The sequence below is a fragment of the Myiozetetes cayanensis genome, unplaced genomic scaffold (genome assembly GCF_022539395.1).
Source record: "Myiozetetes cayanensis isolate MyiCay16 unplaced genomic scaffold, myiCay2020 scf2-11, whole genome shotgun sequence".
NCBI classification, from domain to species: Eukaryota; Metazoa; Chordata; class Aves; order Passeriformes; family Tyrannidae; genus Myiozetetes; species Myiozetetes cayanensis.
The window spans coordinates 28,841,122-28,864,591 of NW_026087411.1; the positions used below are offsets into that span (position 1 = coordinate 28,841,122).

At 40.1% G+C, this 23,470-nt stretch overlaps 1 protein-coding gene across 1 annotated transcript in view; it reads left to right on the forward strand.

The window, feature by feature from the left end:
- The window catches only part of LRFN2 (leucine rich repeat and fibronectin type III domain containing 2), a 167,194-nt gene that overhangs the window by 109,170 nt on the left and 34,554 nt on the right, over positions 1–23,470 (forward strand). The window contains 3 exon segments of the mRNA XM_050314820.1: positions 8,831–8,934; positions 10,384–10,927; positions 10,930–11,671. Of these exon segments, the coding sequence (XP_050170777.1) occupies positions 8,851–8,934; positions 10,384–10,927; positions 10,930–11,671 (1,370 nt within the window). The 5' untranslated portion in view covers positions 8,831–8,850.

The window sequence follows — 23,470 nt, forward strand, 5'->3', positions numbered from 1 at the left end:
GGTCTGTTCCTAAGTGACAACATCTACATGTCTTTTAAATACCTCCAGGGATGGCGATTTAACCAATTCCCTGAGCAGCCTGTTTCAGTACTTGACAAACCTTTTGGTGAAGAGATTTTTTCTTATATCCAGTCTAAACGTCATCTGGTGCAACTTCAGCCCATTTCCTCTTGTTTTACTGCTTGAGAGATGAGACCAACTCCCACCTCAACCTCCTTTCAGGTAGTTGTAGAGAGCAATAAGGTTCCCCAAGCCTCCTTTTCTGCAGGCTAAACACCTCTATCTTCCTCAGCTGCTCCTCATAAGATTTGTGCCCCAGACCCTTCACCAGCTGTGTTGCCCTTTGGAAAGGGCAAAAGCCTTCAGTCTCATTAGCACGACTGAAGTGTCATGATACAATTGTACTGTTGTTCTTTATAAAGTAATAGACTAGGGGTGCTTTTTGTTGACTTTCCATTTGCTTTCCCTGTGCTGTTTCCTTGTGTACTCATTAGTACTAATCAAGGTTCCTTCACAGTCAGGAAATTTAGAAATGTACTCCACTATATATGAACTTACTACTGGTGAAAGGTGAGACTGAGCTTTGAAAAAGAAGAATGTGAGATGTCAGGGAAGTGGGTGAAATATTTTTCAGGGGCTTCTGTGCTGCAGGTACTCAGAGCAGCAAATGGAGCATTGGACAATAGAGTAGCTTCAGCCATACACAGACATCCACTGCCTCTGACTTCTGTTGACTGTCAGTCTTGGGATGATAAAAACCAAATGACTGAGTTAGGGAAAAGGCTGTACAAGCCAGCTCTTATCCATGGTCTCCCTTCCTGTGCCATGACAAAAGACTTCACCATAAACTGTTTTTACATACATTCACAGTCTCCAGATATGTTGCAAACAACTGATTAGCAGAAGTCAATACTTATCTTGCAGAGGAGAAAGAGAGGTTAAGTGAAATTCATCCAAGACTACATACATAACAAGACAATGCTAGGGTAATCCAGGAGTTAATGTTCACGTTAAGGCCAGATTTCCTCCCTAGAGACGCCATGACCACAGTCTCTCCTTTCAATGTAATTATGTAAACACTGTCCATGACATCAGATTTGTATTAAAAAATTGTACAGTGGCATGCCTTATGCATGGGAACATCACTGTGCAAAGCCAAAGTAAGAGTTGTGAGTGGTGTGTTTTCAATGAGGGACTTAGTGAATAATCTTGGGCAAAATGTTTGATGCAGGTTATGTCTCTTCTTACTCACATGTAAAAGTGAGGTAGAAGTTGTCTCTTTTAAGGTGCATTGAGAACCTGGTATGAAAGAACAGGTATTGCCACCAAAAATCCATACCTTCTTTCTCTTTCCCATCCAGTGACACAACAGTTTGGAAATAGGCAACTATATAATCAGATGCAACAAAGTCTACAACTTTGAGAAGCTGCTGCTCACATGGTAGAAGGAATGGGCATGTTAAGACCTCGAGAGAAACAGTGAATTATCCTCCTGTGTGAGAATCAAAACATGAGAGTTACTAGAAAAAGAAATTTAATAGACATATCTAGGCCCATCCAAACTAAGTGAAAAGTAGAAATAACAGTAAAAAGTTTACCAGGCTGATGAAAGAGCCCAGAGACTGTGGAGGCCATGTGTTGTGTCATGCAGTGGCATATCAGGGTTTTCATATTTCCTTCTTAGAACTCTTCTAATTTCTTACTGAATCATGAGCCAACCACAATGACAAGCCATACTAGGATTGTATTCCCTGTAACAGGGGACCTCTGCTACCAAATGCTCCTGATAATATCCTTAGGAATTGTAATTTGGGGCATTCAGGAAAAGTGTGGATTTTTTTCCTTTTTTATTGTGGACTTAAAATTTGCCTTGCATGTGTTTCAAAGGATCTTCAAATCTTTGCATGTCACTTTATGTGCCCAATTAAGTTTATGAGAAAAATCAGAAAAAGATCTTTTGGTATGTATGCCTTGGTTTTCATACCAGTGTCTCTTTGCATGTGGGTTGTACATGAAGGGAAAACTGCAGTCTGCATTTTAAATAAAGAATAATTCCTAAGGAACATGGACAGAGTTTTTCTCTAGGGCTAAGTGATCAATTTAAAAAAAAAAAAAAGTAACAAGCTTAGATAAAGAAGAGAATCCCAATTTTAATTATCTTTCTTTTCCTTTGATGTAGAAGGAAATAAGAATATATGAAGACTTTTATGAGAATTAAAGTAAGCTGGGGATAAAGAGTTACCTGCGGATTTTCTGTTATGGCTCAGAGCCAAGAGAAATTTGGATTCAGATCATGAGAACAGGCCTTCAGCTGTATTTGCAGAAAGCAAGAGGGTCTGTTGATGGACATTTATGTTCCATCATAGGCAATATCTCTGAGAGCTCCTACTTAGTACCTTTGCAGCTTCCCTATGAATTCCCAAAATGAGTAACAGTCAGAATGACTGGTAACTTCTCTACTGTACTGATAAAGCAAAATGTAAGATTGCTGTAAAGAACCAGATAAATAAATGAACTGCATGGCTAGAAATAGTAAAGGGCTCAGCTTAGATGATTTTATAGATCAAATCTAATGGAGATTGGCACACAGCATTAAAACAGGAAACAAACATCAACATTGATAACCATTAAATGAACAAACACAAATGAATGGACCTTCAAATGGTTTTTTCTTATCCCCCACCTGCAGTGTCTCAACAGCTGGGTCAGGCCATTCAGGGACGGTGTCTTCTTGTGCCTGAAGAAAAGCGTCACTGCGTGGAGCTGAAATAAATATAGTGCACATGCATGTATCAAGTAGTGTTAGCTTAGTGTGTCTGTTTACCAAACATTTACACTTGGGTTTTCTAAATGGCCTCTTTTTCTTCAGTTTGTTCATGTTTGCTTAAAAGCAACTGTCTGCACATATAAATTTTGAGCATTATCAATAACCAGTTTTTTGTCCCAACAAATCAGGCACCGCAAGCCTGTGCTTTCCAGTCAGTGGGGGTAGAATAATGTGAGTACAGCTAATTTCACAGGTAAAATCACACTAGTCAGCAGAAGTCTGGTTATGATTACAAGATTATAAAGTATCATTCGCAAATTCTGGCTAGAGCTCATTTTTTTCTTTCTATTTTACCAGTAGTTCTACACACTGATAAGGATCAGTTCATGTTGACGAAACCTATTTGTGAGATTTTTCAGATTTCATGAGACCATTTTAGGAAAGGTATTAAATGAAGCATTCAAAATACTTGTTTCTAATGTTTCTGAAATGTAACGTTTTCATTTGGAAATGATCTGTTTCATGTAGGTATTTAGCTAAAGTACCACAGCATTTAATGAGTGAGTAAATCAAGCATGCCTATTAGATTCATTCTACAGGACCATACTAATTTAGTTACTACCAGCACTCAGCAAATAAAAATTGAACCGTAAGCTTCAAGATAGATACAAGTGAAACTGACCATGGCATTGAAGATAAATATCATTCTAAAATAAAAATCTCCATCTTCTGCAGCACAAGAAATTTAGGCTAATTATTAAGTGTAATTTTAGGCTCATATTTCTTTTGCTGTGTTCTCTGTATGTGCATGAAGGCTTTACAGCCTTCAAATGATGCCAGATCAGACAAGGTCTAGCAATTAGTTATAATGAAATAGTGGCACCTATACGCTTTGAGTGGAAACTAGAAAAAGTCTGACTTCCAAAGGATGTGTGTCCCTGCCTGTCCAAGTCCTGAATTGTATTCTAACTGCACAATGAGTTTACTGCTTATTAGACACTGTACATTTCAGAGCATCTTAACAGCAGAGGGGACTGCCTCTTGTCTAAAAAAGCTAAACTTGAGTTAAAGTATTTTCAGTAGTCAGGATACTAATAATGTCTGTCTTCCATGTGGATACTTTGATAGTCAACAGGAGGTGGACTCACGATGCATAATTTCTTTTGCAGAAGTCTAATAAAGCTAATGAAGTTTCTTTTCTCTGCTTTCATGAACTTATTATATTCTATATTCCTGAAAAGTATGAGTAGTAAATATTTCTGAGGCTTCTGCACTTCAGACTTTATCTGAAGTGATGAAAATGTCCCAAATGTATTGTGGGTAAGTGCCAGACAGGCAGATGCTTGGAAGTACACAGAATGTGTTCACTAAGTTTTATTTTCTCACAAAATGAATCTCAGAAGCTTGACTAATTTTGCACATTTCTTCACGCCGAATGGCTTATGATGGTGTCTTCATTTCAGCAAAGAGCTGGTAAAATTGAGGTGGGATCTAACAGACGTACACCTGGTTTCTTCTGGGCTTAACATATCTTATTACATTTCCTAGGAACAAGGATGTAAGCACATTCTAGGATATTAGTGCTCTAGGAAAACTAAAGCCACTAGACACACATACTGTCCAGCAGCCAGGGGTCCACATCTTTGTCAGAGAAGCTACAAATATATTATGTTTCCTCTGGATCAAAACCACAGTGAAAATGAAAATCCTCATGTACACACATCCACCTCTACAGCCTAGCTTTTCCCAAATACTACCAAACTAGGACTACTTCCAGGGCATCAAGCTCTGCATCTGGGGGTTAGGTTTCCTAGTCACATAAATTCACTTAAACCAGAGATAAGAGTAGATTAAGAATGAGGAAAAGAGCAGCTCCCAGAAAAGAAAATTCAATTCCTCCACAACACCTAAAAAAAATTAAGAAAGGTATATTAGCTCACCCATACAGCCTCTGGAAACTGTGTCCCAGGGTACTTGAAGACAGTAGAATCAGAGTCACTACCTATCCACCTCTCCTTTTTTTTTCCAGTCTCTTTTTTCCCCAGCCTGTAAGCTGCAGCTTATTTTTCTGACAGTTACCTTGTACTTGGTGCTGTGGTAGACAAAGGTTATTGGAATTTATATGCAAAGTTCAATGAATATAGAATTAAAAAATGCCTTGGAGACATTGCTGAAATGAGATGCCAAATCCCAGAATTTGTATCTTTATGAGGAAAATCTGAATACAAAACACCAAGGTTTATGGCTCTTGCACATATTAATTCATACCAATCCTTATTCTAAGAGGACTAAAGGGGCTATTTTTCATCCTGGGCTGAGACAGGAACTCTTCTACATTCACTGACTTCCTACAAGAAGTATACTTTATCAGGTTTGATAGATACCTTTAAAATGTAAATCAGAATGGTGAGCTTATCACAAGACTACCATTAGCAGCCCATAAAATTTTTGATGTTGCAGGTCCCAAGACGTTTTGGGAGCAAGGTGAGAAAACTGGTCAGCAAAAAATACCCTTAACTAGACACTTCATTATCTGTCTTTTATGAAAATTACCAACACTGAAATAAAAAAAAAAATATTATACATCCACCCCCTTGACAGCTAGCAATTACCTTGATTTTGTGGGAGGGTCTAGATTTTGAAAGATATTATTATAATTGTGCAGACTCTAGAAATGCAGTGTTCCCTGGAATCATCCCTGGAGGTGTTTAAGGCCAGGTTGGATGGTATTCTGAGACACCTGGTCTAGTGAAAAGTGATCCTGCCCATGGCAGGGAGGTTGAAACTAATTGATTGTTAAGGTCCCTTCCAACCCAAACCATTTTACGATTCTATTATTCTTTGAATTCTTACCTCATCTTTGGCCCAAGTGTTTTGTCTGCCTGGAGATAAAAATGAAAATCATTTGTCCTGTGGAAACCCCAGATGTTCTCCTTAAGGAGCACTGTGCAATATTTTCTCTCAGATGTCCTACAGGTAGTCCTTTGGGTTTGTATCTTTTTTGTTGTGTTGTAAACTGTTCACTTCAGGTTTACATTTCAGAAGCACCCAAGGCTCAGAAGCTTGAAATAATGATGCTAGCAAAAAAAAAATCACAAAGGATAGAAATTTCCTCTGAAAACAATATTTACATTAATACTTTCAAATGCATGCAATAACTGGAATGACAGTGGCCATGATATTTCCATCCCTGTAAGGCTATTACTGATTTTTCCTCTTGCTGGTAAAAGCACATGCTGCACTCTGTGTCTTTTTCATGCACATGTGCGAGCACACACGGGCAGATGATGTGCTTTCAAGCCATTCACAGATGGTTTCCCCATCAGGGTTTACTTTGCCTTTTAGGTCTCCTGCTTCACATCCTCCTCTCAGTGCTTCAGTCCCTATTTTATGTAATTAACTTCTGTTCCGCCCCCCATTTTTTTTTCTTTTCATAAATGCATTTCACTCTGATGCTCAGAGTCAACTGTCTCCCCAAAGCACTGTGATATTTACCAGCATCCGGAAAAAAATGTGGTTAGAGAATTGAGACACTTAAAGGAGACACTGCTGTCTTAAGTGTGCATTCACATTTTTGAATAGATATTCAGAGGGTGGGAATGTAGATGAGGGAGAAGCTGTGAAAGGGCTTATTACTAATTAACTGTATCTATTTCTCCCCCTTTTAAACTTCTTTTTGTTTATCATTTCAGCTGGTAGGGTAATACACTAAATTAAAGCTGCAGAACGCAATTATAATTAAGATTGAAAAAGCCAATTGCCTGTTAGCAAACTACCAATTGATAATAATGTAAGGGTTATTTATAGTTCTTTGCTAAGTATGCCACAGATTTGCATCAATAACGCACTTGTTAATCTCCAAACATTTTGTTCAGTAGCCTTTTATTTACTATTGAAGGTAAGATTGCTCTTCTCAAGCCATCCATTCTAAAAGGATGCCCAACAAGAGGTGGGCTTTCCTCTTGTTTGTAAAGTTCAGCAAACATAGACGCTTTAGTCATTTCTTCCTCTATGAAATAGTAATAACAGAATACAGTTATTATCATCACACCATGCAGTAAACCTTGCCCTAAAGATCATACTATACATTGTTCAGTACTCATAGCATCTTGCATTTCTACAGCTGCTTTTTCTGACTCATCTCATGTATTCTAGAGTGGAGATACCAAACCATCTTACCCAGGGGAGGAATCGGGAACCTTTGATCAGTGTCCCAAACACTGGGGCCCCAGTTTTCACTCCTTTCACAAGAAAGTAGAGCAAGACTTGTTTAAAGAGCTTTTTAAAAACTACTCAAGTGATAGATTTTGTTTTGTATTCAGTGTGTGTTACTGGGAGTTTAGTAACTTCTATAATTTCTTTTAATTATTATAAAAAGTCTGCATAACTGTCATTTCAGGTGTGTGATGGACTGTAAATAATTATGATGCAACTTTTTTGTGAAGTGTGTTTCTTGTGACAGATGAGTTTGAGTGGAGTCGTAGTACTAATTATTGAAGTTATCCCATCATGTGTACAGCAGTTGTAGAACCAGCTTAGGCACTGGTGACTGGCAAACATTTACTAGGCATTACAGGGGCAATCAATTAATACAAGGATGTCTTATCTCTTATTGTATCATGACATCTCTTGAAACACAAGTGCAAAAAACACTAAACCTATGAGCACTGTGTGATTGAGAAGGGATATGGCATATACCAAAGACCAAGGATAGTAATGCAAGTTTATGTGGTGGATGTAGGTTAAAGAGAGGCAGAATGGCTATGTTGAATACTACAAGCTGAATTATGCCTGTTGGTACTGCCACAGGTGAGGGTCTCGGAGACTAGAACTTACCACCTTAGCAAAAAAAGCCTGGGGGATCCCTTACAGAAATGTAGCTCTCTGTCTCCCTGCTGCTTTACTCAGAAAGAGAATGAGGGTAAGAAATTAATGATCTACCCATTCCTCAGGCCTGCTTGATAGCATGGTCTGTGAAAGGGAGAGACAGAAAAAATGCTAGTTTACCTATGCCCTGCACATGTGGAAGAATGACAGAAAATGCATGTAAGTAGATATTCCCAAACCTGAAGCAGGTCTGCGACTTCTCCAAACCTCAACTGGTCCCTGTGAGCCAGCCTGTAAATACATTTAGTTTATTCTTCAGATACCTTACAAGTCAAGCTGGAAAAGCATGTGAGAGCTTTAAAAAAAGGGAGACAGTGGTGCAAAGAGGAATGGGTAGGATACAAGGAAGAGCCATGGAGGCAGGCAAGAGCTTTGCTGTCACTACAACAGAAGGGATTGCAGTCTGAGAGCATGAGGTTGTCAAAAATCCTGCCAGGATACTAGTGTAACTCAAGTTTCCCCTGGATCCGTTCTCTTTGGAACTGGATGTTGTCATCCTTTTCGCAGGTTGGTTGAGCACAGGGTGAATCCAGGTAACAATTATGCAAGTAATTTCTTCTTCCTGTACTGTCTATCATTAATTTTATTATGGGTGGGCAAGTGACTTGCCCCAGAACTGGCCAGATAATTAAATTGTCATTATTAACCACATTACTGAAGGGGAAATATGCAATTATTTTTATCCATAAAATCATCTGCTTCAACCCTAATTCCATATTATTTTGCACCAGTAAGTAATTACTATACATATTATTTCTAGCTTCTACCCTCAAAGAAACAGACACTACTCCAAATGAAATCTTCCAGGATTTTCAGTAAGTCATACAATCTGATGATAGGATTTGTCCACTACCAGCTACTCAATAAAAATTATAATGCTGTGACTAGAAAATGGGCAGTCACAAGACCCTGTTACCAGGCATAAGTACTAGCAATTCCTATCCTGTTCAGATTTGGAACCAAACACACCTCTTCTTTTTTTTTTTTTTTTTCTTTAGGAAGAAATACTTTGGAGAAACATGTTTCTATAACATTTATCCTTCCCACCCTGGAGTGCTGAAGCCTCTAGGTGTGACTCCTGAGAGGAGGTACTGCAAAATTTTTCTGGAGGTAAAACATAGGAGGAAACCTGTATATCATAATTGCTGATATTCCTTGTTACTTCATTTCTTTCAGGTACTGTTGCGTGATTTACAATGGAAAAATTGCTCTGCAGCATCCTGGTGTTTGGAATGGCTGTCACGGTCAATGCTTGTCCCAAATATTGTGTCTGTCAGAACCTGTCTGAGTCACTGGGGACTTTGTGTCCCTCCAAGGGTCTCCTTTTTGTGCCGCTGGACATAGATCGAAGGACTGTTGAACTCCGTCTTGGGGGCAACTTTATTATTAATATCAGCCGACAGGATTTTGCCAATATGTCTGGACTTGTCGACCTTACTTTGTCCAGAAACACCATCAGTTACATACAGCCCTACTCTTTCACTGACTTGGAGAGCCTTCGCTCTTTACATCTGGACAGCAACAGGCTGCCTGACATTGGAGAGGATATTTTGAGAGGCTTAATTAACCTTCAGCATTTGATTTTAAACAACAACCAGCTAAGCAGCATTTCTGAGGAAGCCTTTGAGGATTTTTTGCTGACATTGGAAGACTTAGACCTTTCCTACAATAACCTCCGAAGCATTCCCTGGGAATCTATAAGAAGGATGATAAACTTGCACCAGCTCAGTTTAGATCACAATCTGATAGATTATATAACAGAGGGGACATTTGCAGATCTTCAGAAACTGGCCCGATTGGATCTAACATCCAACAGACTGCAGAAGCTCCCCCCTGACCCTATATTTGCCAGATCTCAAGTAATTCCATTAGCTGTTACCCCGTTTTCTCCACCCTTGTCTCTCAGCTTTGGGGGAAATCCACTGCATTGCAACTGTGAGCTACTGTGGTTAAGGCGACTTGACAGAGACGACGATATGGAAACTTGTGCTTCTCCTCCAGGTCTAAAAGGAAGGTACTTCTGGTACGTGCGGGAAGAAGAATTCGTTTGTGAGCCTCCTCTTATCACACAACATACTCACAAGTTGCTGGTTTTAGAAGGGCAAACTGCCACGCTGAAATGCAAAGCCATTGGGGATCCCACTCCCATCATTCACTGGGTAGCTCCCGATGACCGTTTGATCGGAAACTCTTCGAGGACAGCTGTCTATGACAATGGCACCTTAGATATACTCATCACCACCTCCAAGGATTATGGAACTTTCACATGCATAGCAGCGAATGCTGCCGGAGAGTCCACTGCAACAATTGAACTCTCAATTGTTCAGCTTCCCCATCTCAGCAATGGCACAGGCCGATCAGCTCCCCCAAAATCCAGGCTCTCGGACATCACCAGCTCCACCAAGTCGAATCGTGGGGAAACAAAAAGCCCGCCAGAAAGGGCTGTCCTGGTGTCAGATGTGACCACTACCTCAGCTTTGGTCAAGTGGACAGTGAGCAAGTCGGCCCCTCGGGTAAAAATGTATCAGCTGCAGTATAACTGCTCGGATGATGAAGTCCTGATCTACAGGTAAATGCAGTTGTTTGGTCCTCTGATGATGGCAAGGGGGGTAGAAATTGGTATATGTAGTCTTTTACTCCAAGGTCACTGATTTGACTTTGAAATGAGATAGTGCTGCCACCAGTAGCATTAGTGGTGTCTGATAAATTTAAATTCTGTCTGTCAGAACTTGTCTGAGTCACTGGGGACTTTGTGTCCCTCCAAGGGTCTCCTTTTTGTGCCGCTGGACATAGATCGAAGGACTGTTGAACTCCGTCTTGGGGGCAACTTTATTATTAATATCAGCCGACAGGATTTTGCCAATATGTCTGGACTTGTCGACCTTACTTTGTCCAGAAACACCATCAGTTACATACAACCCTACTCTTTCACCGACTTGGAGAGCCTTCGCTCTTTACATCTGGACAGCAACAGGCTGCCTGACATTGGAGAGGATATTTTGAGAGGCTTAATTAACCTTCAGCATTTGATTTTAAACAACAACCAGCTAAGCAGCATTTCTGAGGAAGCCTTTGAGGATTTTTTGCTGACATTGGAAGACTTAGACCTTTCCTACAATAACCTCCGAAGCATTCCCTGGGAATCTATAAGAAGGATGATAAATTTGCACCAGCTCAGTTTAGATCACAACCTGATAGATTATATAACAGAGGGGACGTTTGCAGATCTTCAGAAACTGGCCCGATTGGATCTAACATCCAACAGACTGCAGAAGCTCCCCCTGACCCTATATTTGCCAGATCTCAAGTAATTCCATTAGCTGTTACCCCGTTTTCTCCACCCTTGTCTCTCAGCTTTGGGGGAAATCCACTGCATTGCAACTGTGAGCTACTGTGGTTAAGGCGACTTGACAGAGACGACGATATGGAAACTTGTGCTTCTCCTCCAGGTCTAAAAGGAAGGTACTTCTGGTACGTGCGGGAAGAAGAATTCGTTTGTGAGCCTCCTCTTATCACACAACATACTCACAAGTTGCTGGTTTTAGAAGGGCAAACTGCCACGCTGAAATGCAAAGCCATTGGGGATCCCACTCCCATCATTCACTGGGTAGCTCCCGATGACCGTTTGATCGGAAACTCTTCGAGGACAGCTGTCTATGACAATGGCACCTTAGATATACTCATCACCACCTCCAAGGATTATGGAACTTTCACATGCATAGCAGCGAATGCTGCCGGAGAGTCCACTGCAACAATTGAACTCTCAATTGTTCAGCTTCCCCATCTCAGCAATGGCACAGGCCGATCAGCTCCCCCAAAATCCAGGCTCTCGGACATCACCAGCTCCACCAAGTCGAATCGTGGGGAAACAAAAAGCCCGCCAGAAAGGGCTGTCCTGGTGTCAGATGTGACCACTACCTCAGCTTTGGTCAAGTGGACAGTGAGCAAGTCGGCCCCTCGGGTAAAAATGTATCAGCTGCAGTATAACTGCTCGGATGATGAAGTCCTGATCTACAGGTAAATGCAGTTGTTTGGTCCTCTGATGATGGCAAGGGGGGTAGAAATTGGTATATGTAGTCTTTTACTCCAAGGTCACTGATTTGACTTTGAAATGAGATAGTGCTGCCACCAGTAGCATTAGTGGTGTCTGATAAATTTAAATTCTGTCTGTCAGTTTGCCTGTTGGTCTGTTCATTGCTTTTCTGCTGAAGTCATATGTTACAAATTTCTGTAGTATTCATTCTCTAACAACAGCTGTTTTCAGTAAAATTTCCAATTAAGGAAAAAATAGTACTGCAGTTAGGAGACTCCTTACTAGGCATAACAAAGAAAGGAAAACTTGAAGACTAGAAGTCAGAAATTTCCCTTTCCACCTTCTGTAGGTGGGATTGAAACACACTACTGAGAAAGGAAGCAATGTGGGAGGAAGTTTATGCTGTCTACCCATAACACAGGCTCTAATTACTCTGTGATTTAAGATTTGGGGTTGTTAACAAGAGGTTTTTCACCTGTTATAAAAAGACCTCATTTTTTACTTCACTAAGGACTGTTTTACACAACTGTAATGGCTGACAACTTTGTATTAATGTTTAATACAATATTAAATGCAAGAAGAGATAGATATAATTTCAGAAGCAAGCCCTAAATGTTCCTTATGTTCCTCCAGTTCTACAACTCCTCTGACTTTTAATGATGTAAAGCAAGAATCACTCTTGCAGTGAAGCAACAATACATTTTAGGGATTAAAAACATGTAGGAACAGTACAGGAAAACAGCATTACTGTTCTATATTGTGAGAATAATTGACACAGTATCTTCGTGCTAGTGATGATTCCCTAAAAACCACTCTTTCCTTCCTTTTAATTGCAAAGGAAACACTATCAGATGCATTGAACTGAAGTCTCTCTTTGGCTGTATGTGAGGTACCAGCAGAAGTCAGAATCTCATGGAAAAGTAGAACCAAACACACCAAGCATACCGAAGCAGTGAAGAAAAATTGGATTAGGTAGAGGAATAATGGGTTTTAGGGTTTGACTCTAATTTGAGTATAAACTGTGGCCAAAACACAGTCAAAGCCATTGACTTCCTCCGTAGGTTTGTTGTTATTACCTGCTGGCTACTCTGTCCTTCTCCTACTGCCTATGGGGGAGAGCTGAAGCACATATCAAGTCATGGTACCCAGCCTCCAGATCCCACAACAGGCCTTGTTATTTTCTTCTTTACCATAATATAATTTTCTTTACCATGAGGAAATATAATTTTACTATCTCAAAATAAGAGATAGTAAATGTTCATGTGTAATTTTTCCCTCACCCTTCTCTTACAATGAAATCTAATTTTAAAGTTGCTTCATAACTGAATGTTTAGTTGACATAGACAAATGTCTGTGCAGTACTTTTATCTGAATCACTTTTGGAACAGAAGGAATAAGGTAATCTATTTAGCTACCCCATACTACTCATTCATTGTCAAAATTAGGAATATTGACCATCAAGCCTAAAGAACAATTTTTTTAAAGGATATTTATTCAAATACTGAAATAATTTGAGGAAATTCAGTTCTGTCCACTTCCATTCCTCAGTCATAAAAATATGCTGAAATAATCAAATTTATTAGCAAGTGGACATTATTTGCTTTGCTCTGGCTACAGAGCAAAGTGTAACAGTGGAACCTGTGTGTTAGCTTTGGGACTTGCAACTATGTGGAGTTAAGTAGAATGAAAGGATAAGATAAAACTAGATAATGATAGAGAATTAGAATTAGAATGAAAGAAAACATGCTAGTTCCATTTTTTTTTCCCCAAGGCAATGGTCTGGCAAAAATTCACCGGTATTTAAGATTCTGTAAGGCTTAAAAGTATATATCTGAAGGATGTGTATAGTCATATGTTTGTTGTATAAAGAATCTGGCCCAGTGTACAGGAATATCCCTGCAACCAGAAAGAGAAGCTTGTGGGCGTTGTCAGGTGTTAGAAGTGGTTGCATATGCCAATTTTCTGAGAAGGAGGATGGCCAGGTAAAAAAACCAAGCAATGCAGAAGGGAAGACGTGATGTCTAGTAGTTGGATGGGTGAGAACTGGGTCTCATGGACAGAAATGATAGAAAGATGTTGTCTTGCCAGCCTGGTCTGGAGGAAAAAGTGGCTGTCAAGGTGTTGGGCAACTTAAATTTTTATCCTGTCTCCAATGCTGCCTCTCAGTGAGGATTTGGCCCTTTATTGCTTTGCTTGGTTGTGGCTCAGTTTTTCAGAAGCAGTGAGGACAGTGCTATTTCTATAAATCTCCCATCAGACCTTTTTGATGATTCATTGATGATGCAGAACTCTTTTCATTCACAGCTCTCAAAAGCACTTCACCAAAGAAAACAAATTTTATTTCTCTACATTTTGCACCAGGGAAAAATGAAGCATAGAAAGATGAAGTGATTGTCCAGCATCTGAGAGTTAATCAATGGTACTCATAATATCAAAACCAGTTCTTACGACTTCTGGTTGGGGAACCACTCAGTCCCTTAGAGTTAATTAACTAAATCTGTTTTGCTTTAAGTGGTCTGATGCATATCACTGCAACGAGTGTGTAGAAAAACCTAAGGGAAAAGGATTTCTACAGTGCTCTGCTCTATAAAATGCTGTGTATGTGCTAAATGGGACGTGACACTGCTTAGCTGCTGAAATGATGAGCACTTAATATATGCTGAGATAGTCAGTATACCAGGACTGAGACACAGTGTGCTCAGCTTGAAGGAATCCTGCTAGTAAGAAACACATGCACAAAAGAAAGACATTTACCGCACTCTCTGCTAAGAATTTTTCATGAACAATGTGCTCATAATGAAAGAGTGAAAGCAGAAGTTCTCCCCTACCCACTGATGTGAGCTCCATTTCTGCTGATCATTACCCAAGACACCAGTGTGACTCCCCTTTCCATCCCAGCTGTGGTCTTCCACTGGCAGGAGCTGCAGATGGTGCAAAGGGGACAATGGCTCAGTAACTAGCAGTATTCCCCAAGAGTCAGTAATGGTCCACAACCTATTTAACATCCAATTCCATTTACTATCTTCAATAATGACCTGTACGATGGCATAGAACGTACCCTCTGCAATTTTGCTGGTGACACAAAACAGTGAGGAGTGGCTTATAGACCAATGTCATGCTGCCATCCAGAGGGACCCTGACAGGTAAGAGAAATGGGCTGAGAAGAACACCATGATATTCAGTAAAAGGAAAATACCAAGTCCCACTCCTGAAGAGGAATAACCCCATGCACTGGATGGGGTTATTATATATATATTATATTATATATTATATATATAATATATATTAGATTATGCACCTGGCTAGAAAGTAGCTTTGCAGAAAAGAACCTGGGTGTCCTGCTGGACATAAGGTTGAACATGAGGCAGAAATGGGTCCTTGCCATAGAGAAGGCTAATGATATCCCGGTCTGCATGTGGAGGAGTATTGCCAAAAGTTTGAGGAAGGGGATTCTTTTGCTCTACCCAGCACCAGTGAGACCACACCTGAAAGTACTGTGTCCAGTTCTGGGCGGCCCAATAGAAGAGAGACATAAGCATACTGTAGAGACTCCACCAAAGAGCCACCAAAATATTTAAGGAACTGGAGCACCTCACACTGAAGGAAAGGCTGAAACCTGTGACTCATTAGTCTGAAGAAGAGAAAAGTCAGGGGGGAACTCATCAATATGTACAAATATCTGAAGGAGGGAGTGAGGAGACAGAGTCAAGCTTTTTTAGGATTGCCGGCTGCTAGGGGCACCATCTGAAAGTGCATATCTGAACATCAGGAAATATTTTTTTTCTATGAGGGCGACTGACCACTGCTACAGCTGTGTCGTAGAGCTGGTAGAGTCTCCATCCTTAAAAGCCATCTGAACATGGTCCTGTGCAAGTGGGCCTAGGTGAATCGATTTAAGCAAGGGAGCTGAATGAGATGACCTCCAGCAGCTCTTTATAACCTCAACAGTTCTGTGATTCCATAATCCTGAGTGCCACTCAGGTAAACACTTCATTGGACCCTGTGAGTTAATCACTGAAGAAAAGATATTTGTAACTGTTCTTCTAGAGAAGTACAATACAATTTGCAAAGGTCAGAGCCAGGTGAATTTAGGTATGCTTATACAGATATGTGGGTTTTGATGCAGCAGTCTTTCCATTCTTTCATGTTTTCTGTAATATCAACCACCCCTAAACACACACCAGTGACAAAAAAGTGTACTGTACCCATCACTTTTAGCCAAGACCAGAAGTTTGTTACAAATTGCACAACTGAAAGCCATTTCTTCTTTGAAGGGAAAATATGCAGAAACAGCAACCAGTGTTCAACAGGGAAAGGAATGGAAGAAGACCAAGGTCTTCAAGGCAGTGTCTGTTCTTAATCTTAGGGTTAAAAGAGGAAACACTAGGAAACCTGGTCTATCGTAGAAATCTTACCTGCTCTTCTCAACCTAGAGTCTAAAAAGTGTTTTAGATGTGTAAGAGCATGAGACTTATGATCAGTGCAACTTAGGTACTGGTATGTTTAATTTACGTTGAATAAGGGATAGAATTGAAACATAAAAATCTAGAAGACAATATCTTTGGAACTCAGTTTCCCACCTCTAACCTGAGTTACAGCATTGCTTTGCTTCATAGGGATAAACACATTAGAAAATATAATGTAACCAGGACCCACATAACTGAACAGGGAGACTTGCTTTGAAGTCTTTGTGTGGTCTGCAGCAACAGGGATAGTCATGAATGATTAAGATGGAACATTACATAACTGCAACACTTGAATTCAACTAAGGCAGCTGGGGAGAGAGATTGTGGGGTTTTTATATATAGAGCACCCTATATGATTTGGGACCAAATCTCAGTTTTGGCCGGTGGGCATTGATGAAATACATACATTCACTACTTTTTCAAAAGTGAATAAATCTGCAAGTGTTTTGTAGAACTTCCCAGGTCATACTGAGCCTTCTGGCAGTGTTTGAATTAAAGCAATGATGCAGCCATTTAAAAATGTGCATTTGAAGTGCGACACTCTCATTAGATTTATGAGAGATTTAGGTCTGGTTTATTTTGTGGTATTTTGTACTAAGAGTGATAAAAACAGCTGTACAAATTAAGAATTACTATAGTGCTATAGTCTTCCTAGCTTATAAATTCAGCACTAGGAAAAAACCAGTATTTTATATGTTTCTGAAAGCTTATTTTTTCCATATATATTTTATATAGCAGGCGGTCTAAGCAATAAAATATGAATAAATGGCTCCACATCTCCAGTTTATTTAAACAATGGTACCATGGATTTGATTACTTAAACAATATAATAATGATTTACATGTACACAGCTCCTTTTACTGCAAATGCTTTATAGACTGGCTAAACAGAGATCCCTGCTATCCTGTCACTTCTCAGTTAAATATTGGCTGCAGTTTAGCAATCAGGTGATTGTGCAGCTCTATTCCATGAGGAAAAAATAACTTCGGCATTTGCACTTATTGATACTTTAACCTAGGTAGGAAGTAATTAACTGAGTTTGAATTTCCCACAGCATGGTGGTATAAATATACTCATGCACTCATCTAGTCAACTGCATGTCAATAAGAAAGTGCTTTATGACTAAGATGCTGCAAATTTCAGTAATATCTATGTCATGTAAAGATGTTCTCTCAAACAGCAGTGCCACGCTGAGCACCAGGTCATACATCAGAGAGGATACCACTGTCTAGTGCATCTTGCCGGGAAAGCCTACTGTGTGATCTTCCAGCTAAAGACTGAAAACAGAGAAAGCCCTGCCCTGTTGCTGTCAGAGAAAATTACCTCAACAGCCTGCTGCTGTCACAAAGTGTGTTTATGTTATTTTCTCTCTGAGCAAAGTTAGAAATACATAGTACAGGTAACTTTAGAAAAGACATTTATTCCGAAGGACCCCAACTTCTGCCCTTACTCATGATTTGGAAAAATGAAGACTTGCAGATAAATGCCTGCCACTCTTCTATCCAGTTTTTTCCCTTCCACCTCTGTTTCTAACCTCACTAGGCAATGACATTCCTCCATGACTCATAGCTGGTACAAAAACCTCTCCTCGGCCTCAACATGTGAGCTGAGCTATTTCACTGTATGCAGCTAAGCTATTTCATTGTATGCAGGATAGAGACTTTGCTTTGGTCAAAGCATCTGTAGAGTTAAACACTAAAAACAACCATTGGGAGGAAAGGCATCACATGAAGACATTAATTATCATGTATTAATCTTTTGTATTTAATGCATAGAGAGAGTCATCGTATAAAAATAAAACGTGAAGTCACAGGCCCAAAGAGAAGCAAAATTTATATAAGCAGAGAATAGGAAAGTTTGATGTGGACACTTGGTACCTCAGGTTATTTGGAGTGGTTTGCAGCAGTAGTGTGCACTGACTTCTAGAGGACTCTCAGCAAGTGTGAACTTACCGAAAGTCACCAGACAAAATGAGGAAGTTGCTTCACAGAACCACGCATTCTGGGACTGCTGAAAAAATTTACATCTAGCTTTTTATTTTTATTTTGTTTCTTTTTCCAGGAGAAATACAAGGACAGGGGTTTTTTTAGGGTTGTTTATTGCTTGTTTGTTTGCTTGTGCTTGTTTTTTTCTCCCTCTGCCCCTTGCAATATGAGAAATCTTTAAAAAATAAGAAAGAAAATGTAGTGAAAATGAGAAAAATTATATGTATTACCAGATAATGAAGTGGAAAATAGAAATATAAAATATGAAATAAATAGTTTTTAAAATCATATATGCAAGAGAAGTGTGCATCTGAGTAACGTCCCTATAGTCATCCTAGACTGTTGTGGCCAGCTATCATCCACTTGCTACTTGTACAGAGCAAGTCCAGATCATGAGGAGCAGAATCAGATCATGCAGATGCTACCCAGACCATTATTTTCTTGGTTGATCGCTGACACAGAAAGGTAAAATACTAAATGACCATTTAACCCTACAGGAGATATGTCCCTTTACATGAGAATGCGAGATGTATGTGAGGGCTTGTGAGATGGTGCTTGTGTTATTGCTGACCATGCTGCACTGCCCTGGCACAGCAGAGAAAGGCAGGACAGCACCTTCTGCCAGCTGGGAGGCATTCTCATTTCCTTCAAAGTTTAGCTGCTGTCAAATAACATTTATTGAGGTATGTAGAGAGTTTGTATGCTGCAGTTCCACCCCCGAGCTCAGCCTCAGGAGTTGAATACAAAGGCAAAGAGCCTGATTCTCATCTCAGCCCCTGTTGTGGTGCTGGGAAGTAACCCTACGAGAGCCAGGGGTATTTCATAGGCTGGAAAGGAAACCAGAATCGATTTAGACAATGCTATTAGGCATGTGGTCTGATTGTTAGGACTGTCTTGTGCAGGGTAAGGAACTGGACTTTGATGATGTGTGTGGGTGTCTTCCAACTCCGAATATTCTGTGATTCTATGATTCAGCATAAGACATCAGTATTTCTGTTTTATCTCTGCTACGAATAATTAATTCAGCTCATTAAAGGTTCAGCATTTTCACTTGGGGGGAGGACGAGCTAATGCTTGCCCACAACATCTCCCACATCCCCTCTCTCAGATGCTCTGAACCTCATTGCCAATATCTGTCCCCACCCATCACTGAAATAAAAAGTTACAGTCTGATGCCAATATGAACTATGGAAATAAGATTTTGATTAAGCTTCAGGTGAGTCAACAATTTGATCTCTAAATGAAAAGTTTTAGCATATTCAAAGCTGTTACATATTCAGCATTTGTATATGTAATACACATTTAACCACCCATGATGCTCCATTTGATCTTGGAGTTTTCACTTCATGTGGTGCCTTCAGCAGGTTCCCAATACTCCTTATCTCTCTAGTGCTGATCCATTGAGTTCCAGGTGGTGTCAGAGATCCACTCTGATCTCTTCCTTGTTTTGGGTCACATCTACTGACATCTTTTAGGAGGAATGGAAAAGTATCAATGACCACAGAGCACGAGAACTCCTCCTAGTCTTTCGAAATCTGTACCCGAGAACTTCCTGCCTCCCCTCACTCCACCCTTACTTTCAACTGGGACACCAGCAATTCAGACTACTATGAAACCTCCTTCAAGTGTGGTGATCCAATAGTAAAAGTAATGTCTGAAAGCTAACTGCTTGAAGTAGAGGATAATTTATTTTTATCCACAAGTGTTTTGCAATAGACTTATAAATCCAAAAGCTTAAAAACCATATTGTGTTCTAAAACACTGCATTGCTAGAATTTGCCTTGCCAGTTTGAGATCATTCTGCTTAACTTAGTTCCCACATGCTCACGCGCAGGTTCCAGGCTGTGGGTAGGTGAAAGAGGGTGCCTTGACAGCTCCTGCCTCCCCAGCTTTCTGATGCCATACCCCATACAGCTGCTATCTGAAGTCATGGGAAAGCCTTTTTGCCCCTTTTAAAGCTGATGTTCTAGATTCTTGGTAGGAGGGTCTTGGAGAATGGCACCTTCTTCTCCTACAGCAGGTTCCTGTTATTCCTTCTCTTTCCAGTGCTGATCAGTGAGTTCTGTCTGTGAACATATATTGTCAGGATTGTGCAAAAAACTATTTGGTTATGTAGGACTATTTTATCTATCAAATACATGAGACAGGACAAGGAGGATGACAGAGTAAAAATAAGTCAAAATTACAAACACAGACAGAACTTAGTGCCTTATTTCACTGGTGTAACTGCAGACTCATTTATCTAATTGCTTGCTTTGAATTTCCTATTATACCCTTTCTCTTTCATACCAGGCTTCTTACTTGTATGTTTAGGGTGTTTTCAGAAGAAAATGTGCTTTTTTTATACAGTGATTGATCTGGTTAACCCTAACACTTAATAGCAATGATACAGCTTGCTTTCTTAAAGAAATTACTTAAAAATATAGAACCAGAAGAGGCACACCACTGAAAAAATAATTTTTAAAAAAAGAAGAGGACTATGCTGGACTAAATAAATTATATTATAAAGCCCTCATTAGCTTTAGCCCTTAAAAGTATGGTTATTTTTTGTATTTGTCTACGAAAGGCCAGATTTTCTGAGCAAAATATATACATTTGGAGTGAACAAAAGTCTCTTTTCAGGTCATGCAGTACAAGGTGAATGCAACACTTGTTTCTCATTTAAACCTATTTTGGGGCTTTAATTGGGATGTTGATGGGGAGTAGTATTTGTGTTAATACTTTGGTTAGGGAAGGATGAAAGAAGGGGATTCAGACAAGCTGAGGAATTTAAAACTTGAGGCAGAAATCAGGTTCATGCTCTGTGTAATTTTTTGAGTGTTTTACTTGTAGGTTTTCAATGAAGGTTTGTACTACAAGGAAGTCATTTATCCTCTATTTGTTCTTAAAGGGCACTGGAGAAATGTAACTCAAATTTTCAGTCACAAAGAAGGAAAATGGGAGGTAATAGGTGTCTTTGAAAACATATTTTGAGTTATTTCATTGTTATACTACCCTTTTCCCCCTAATGTGTCTTGTTTTACAGTCTAGTATGAGTACAGTACAGACACTTACTCAGTAATCCATAATAATCTGTAATAAGGCCAAGCAAAATGGTAATCTAGTACTAGCTGAGGGTAGCAAGGTAGTACTTTAATCTAAAGAAACCTTGAAACTATAATGACATTGAGAATTGTATAAGTTTAAAATTAAAAGTTCTGATTTTCATAGCAGGGAAAAGCAGTCCAGCCAGCAGGCTGATCTGCCTCATTGCCACAGCCCTGCTTATGTCTCAAAGTATGATCGTATCAGGTCCCAGAATATTTGACAAGAATCCAACAAAGGGACTACACCCAGAAAGAAAACAAGCTTCAGCCTTTGGCAGAGGGCACTTTGGAGGAGTGGAAACAAAATCACCCATGTGATGGAGGTGGATGCACTAGTGCTGGACAAGAAAGAGAGATAATTAGTATGGCATCCTTGGATGTGAAAGGGTTCATCCAGCCATGCTACAGCCATGCTTTAGGATGGCTTAAAAAACCCTGGAGACAGCAAGGTAAGGCTATGCCATAACCCTGTTTTGTTCAGCTGCTCCTGATTTACAGATTAGTTTATTTGCAGAGATGAACAGTTTGAGACAGCCAGCACTAGGTATGAATTTGTGCAGAATCTGCCCATCTGTCCTCCCTCCCCTTCCCTTTGCATCGCTTTGAATTTGTCTAAGCTTGTAATATATTTATTACCTCATAATTTACTTCATTTTGACAAGAAAACAAATAAAAGAGGTATTTGCCTTTTTTTTTTTTTAATTATCCATTTATTTAATCAGCTTAGACTGTGGAATTGGCCCTGATGTAGATATCCTAAACCGTGCTCTGAATTTTTCTCTGAGTGGGGATTGCACAGGCAATAGCTGCCCAACAGACATATGGGCAGCTGACAGCATCAAGACACCCCACCAGCAGCTCTGTCGTCTGGCAGATTGCCTCAGAGAGTCAGGCTTGATGAATCAGTCCTTCTGCTGGTGCTGGGAGGGTGGGGGATGCCTGTGCCTCTTTTCCAGAAGGCTGGTGCAGAATGAGAAAGATGCACGGTAGCAATCAAGGAACCTCCATGTACATCGTACAGCAGAGTCCAAGTGAACTTGGATCTTGCTAATTTGAGTATGCAGAAACAGAGTTTCAGCTTGGTTACTCTGGGGAAGGATGCATCACAAGCCTGATGCCCACTCTTCTGCTGCATGTGGAATTTCATGACCTGGGAGTGCCATGGGGAGGAATTTGTCAGTGCTGCCAAGGTTGGACAATGGGAGGAGGGGAGGCCAAATGTTCTCATAAGCTGAGCAGGCAAGAGAGCCAAGAGGACCCCTGCTTCTCTCCTCCACCCACTGATCCTTGCAATCTCCTCTGGTTGCTGTTTCACTGAGGTGATAGCACCTGAGCAGACAGAAGAAGGAATTGCCGCCAGTGAAGGAGTCACCTTCAGAACTTGGCTCCTCCAGCCCAGGATCTCGTAGAGCCCGGGCTGGCTGCTTTCAGAGGCTGCTGACTGAACAGAGGGCAGTAACAGCTCCAGCTTCTCTGGATGGTGTCAGACAAACATCCTGTTCTTTCAGTGGCACTAGCAATGCTACAATAGCTTTTTTAGAAAAAAACAGTGTGGAAGTATGTCTGGTTCTTGTATGATTTGCTTAGGGAGATGAGCCACATTGAGGACACAAAGCTATACAGTTTAAATTCTTTCATTTCTTTCCCTGGGGACACTAAAAACTTCTATGAGGTGAAGAACTGTTTGGAAGGGGAAAGATGAAATAAACACTGGGAGCAGGATTCACACCTCTGAAGAGTATTAACAAAGGCCTGAGGGACTGCAGCAGTCCCTTTTCAGGGCATAGTACTGCACCTTTGTATACAACACCAGGCTGGTGGTAGGTGAAGAGATGGTAAGACCTTGTGCTATACAAATGCTGCCTAATGGAAGCATATGATGTTTTAACTCTTTGTTTTTTGAGAGGTTTTGGGGTTTTTTCTCACCAAAACATAATACTGTTTTTTGTTTCACCTTCCCTCTTTTTTTGTCCATTCGGGTAATCTCATGGTAGATAATTATATTGGTTGTGGTTTAATTAGGTAGTTATGCCAGAGCTGGAGTATTTTTCAGAGTAAATCCTTTCTACTTTTCTCCTAGAATTTTCCTTGTATTTCATTCGGTGGTAACACAATTGTTAATAACTGGCTTCATTGTTTTCATGAATATGCTGGTTATCCCAGCGGAGTAAAAAGAATAGTGCTTTGGAGGGTAGAGGTGGCATACTCCTCAGATTAGCACACTGATGTAAAACCTCCTGCAAACT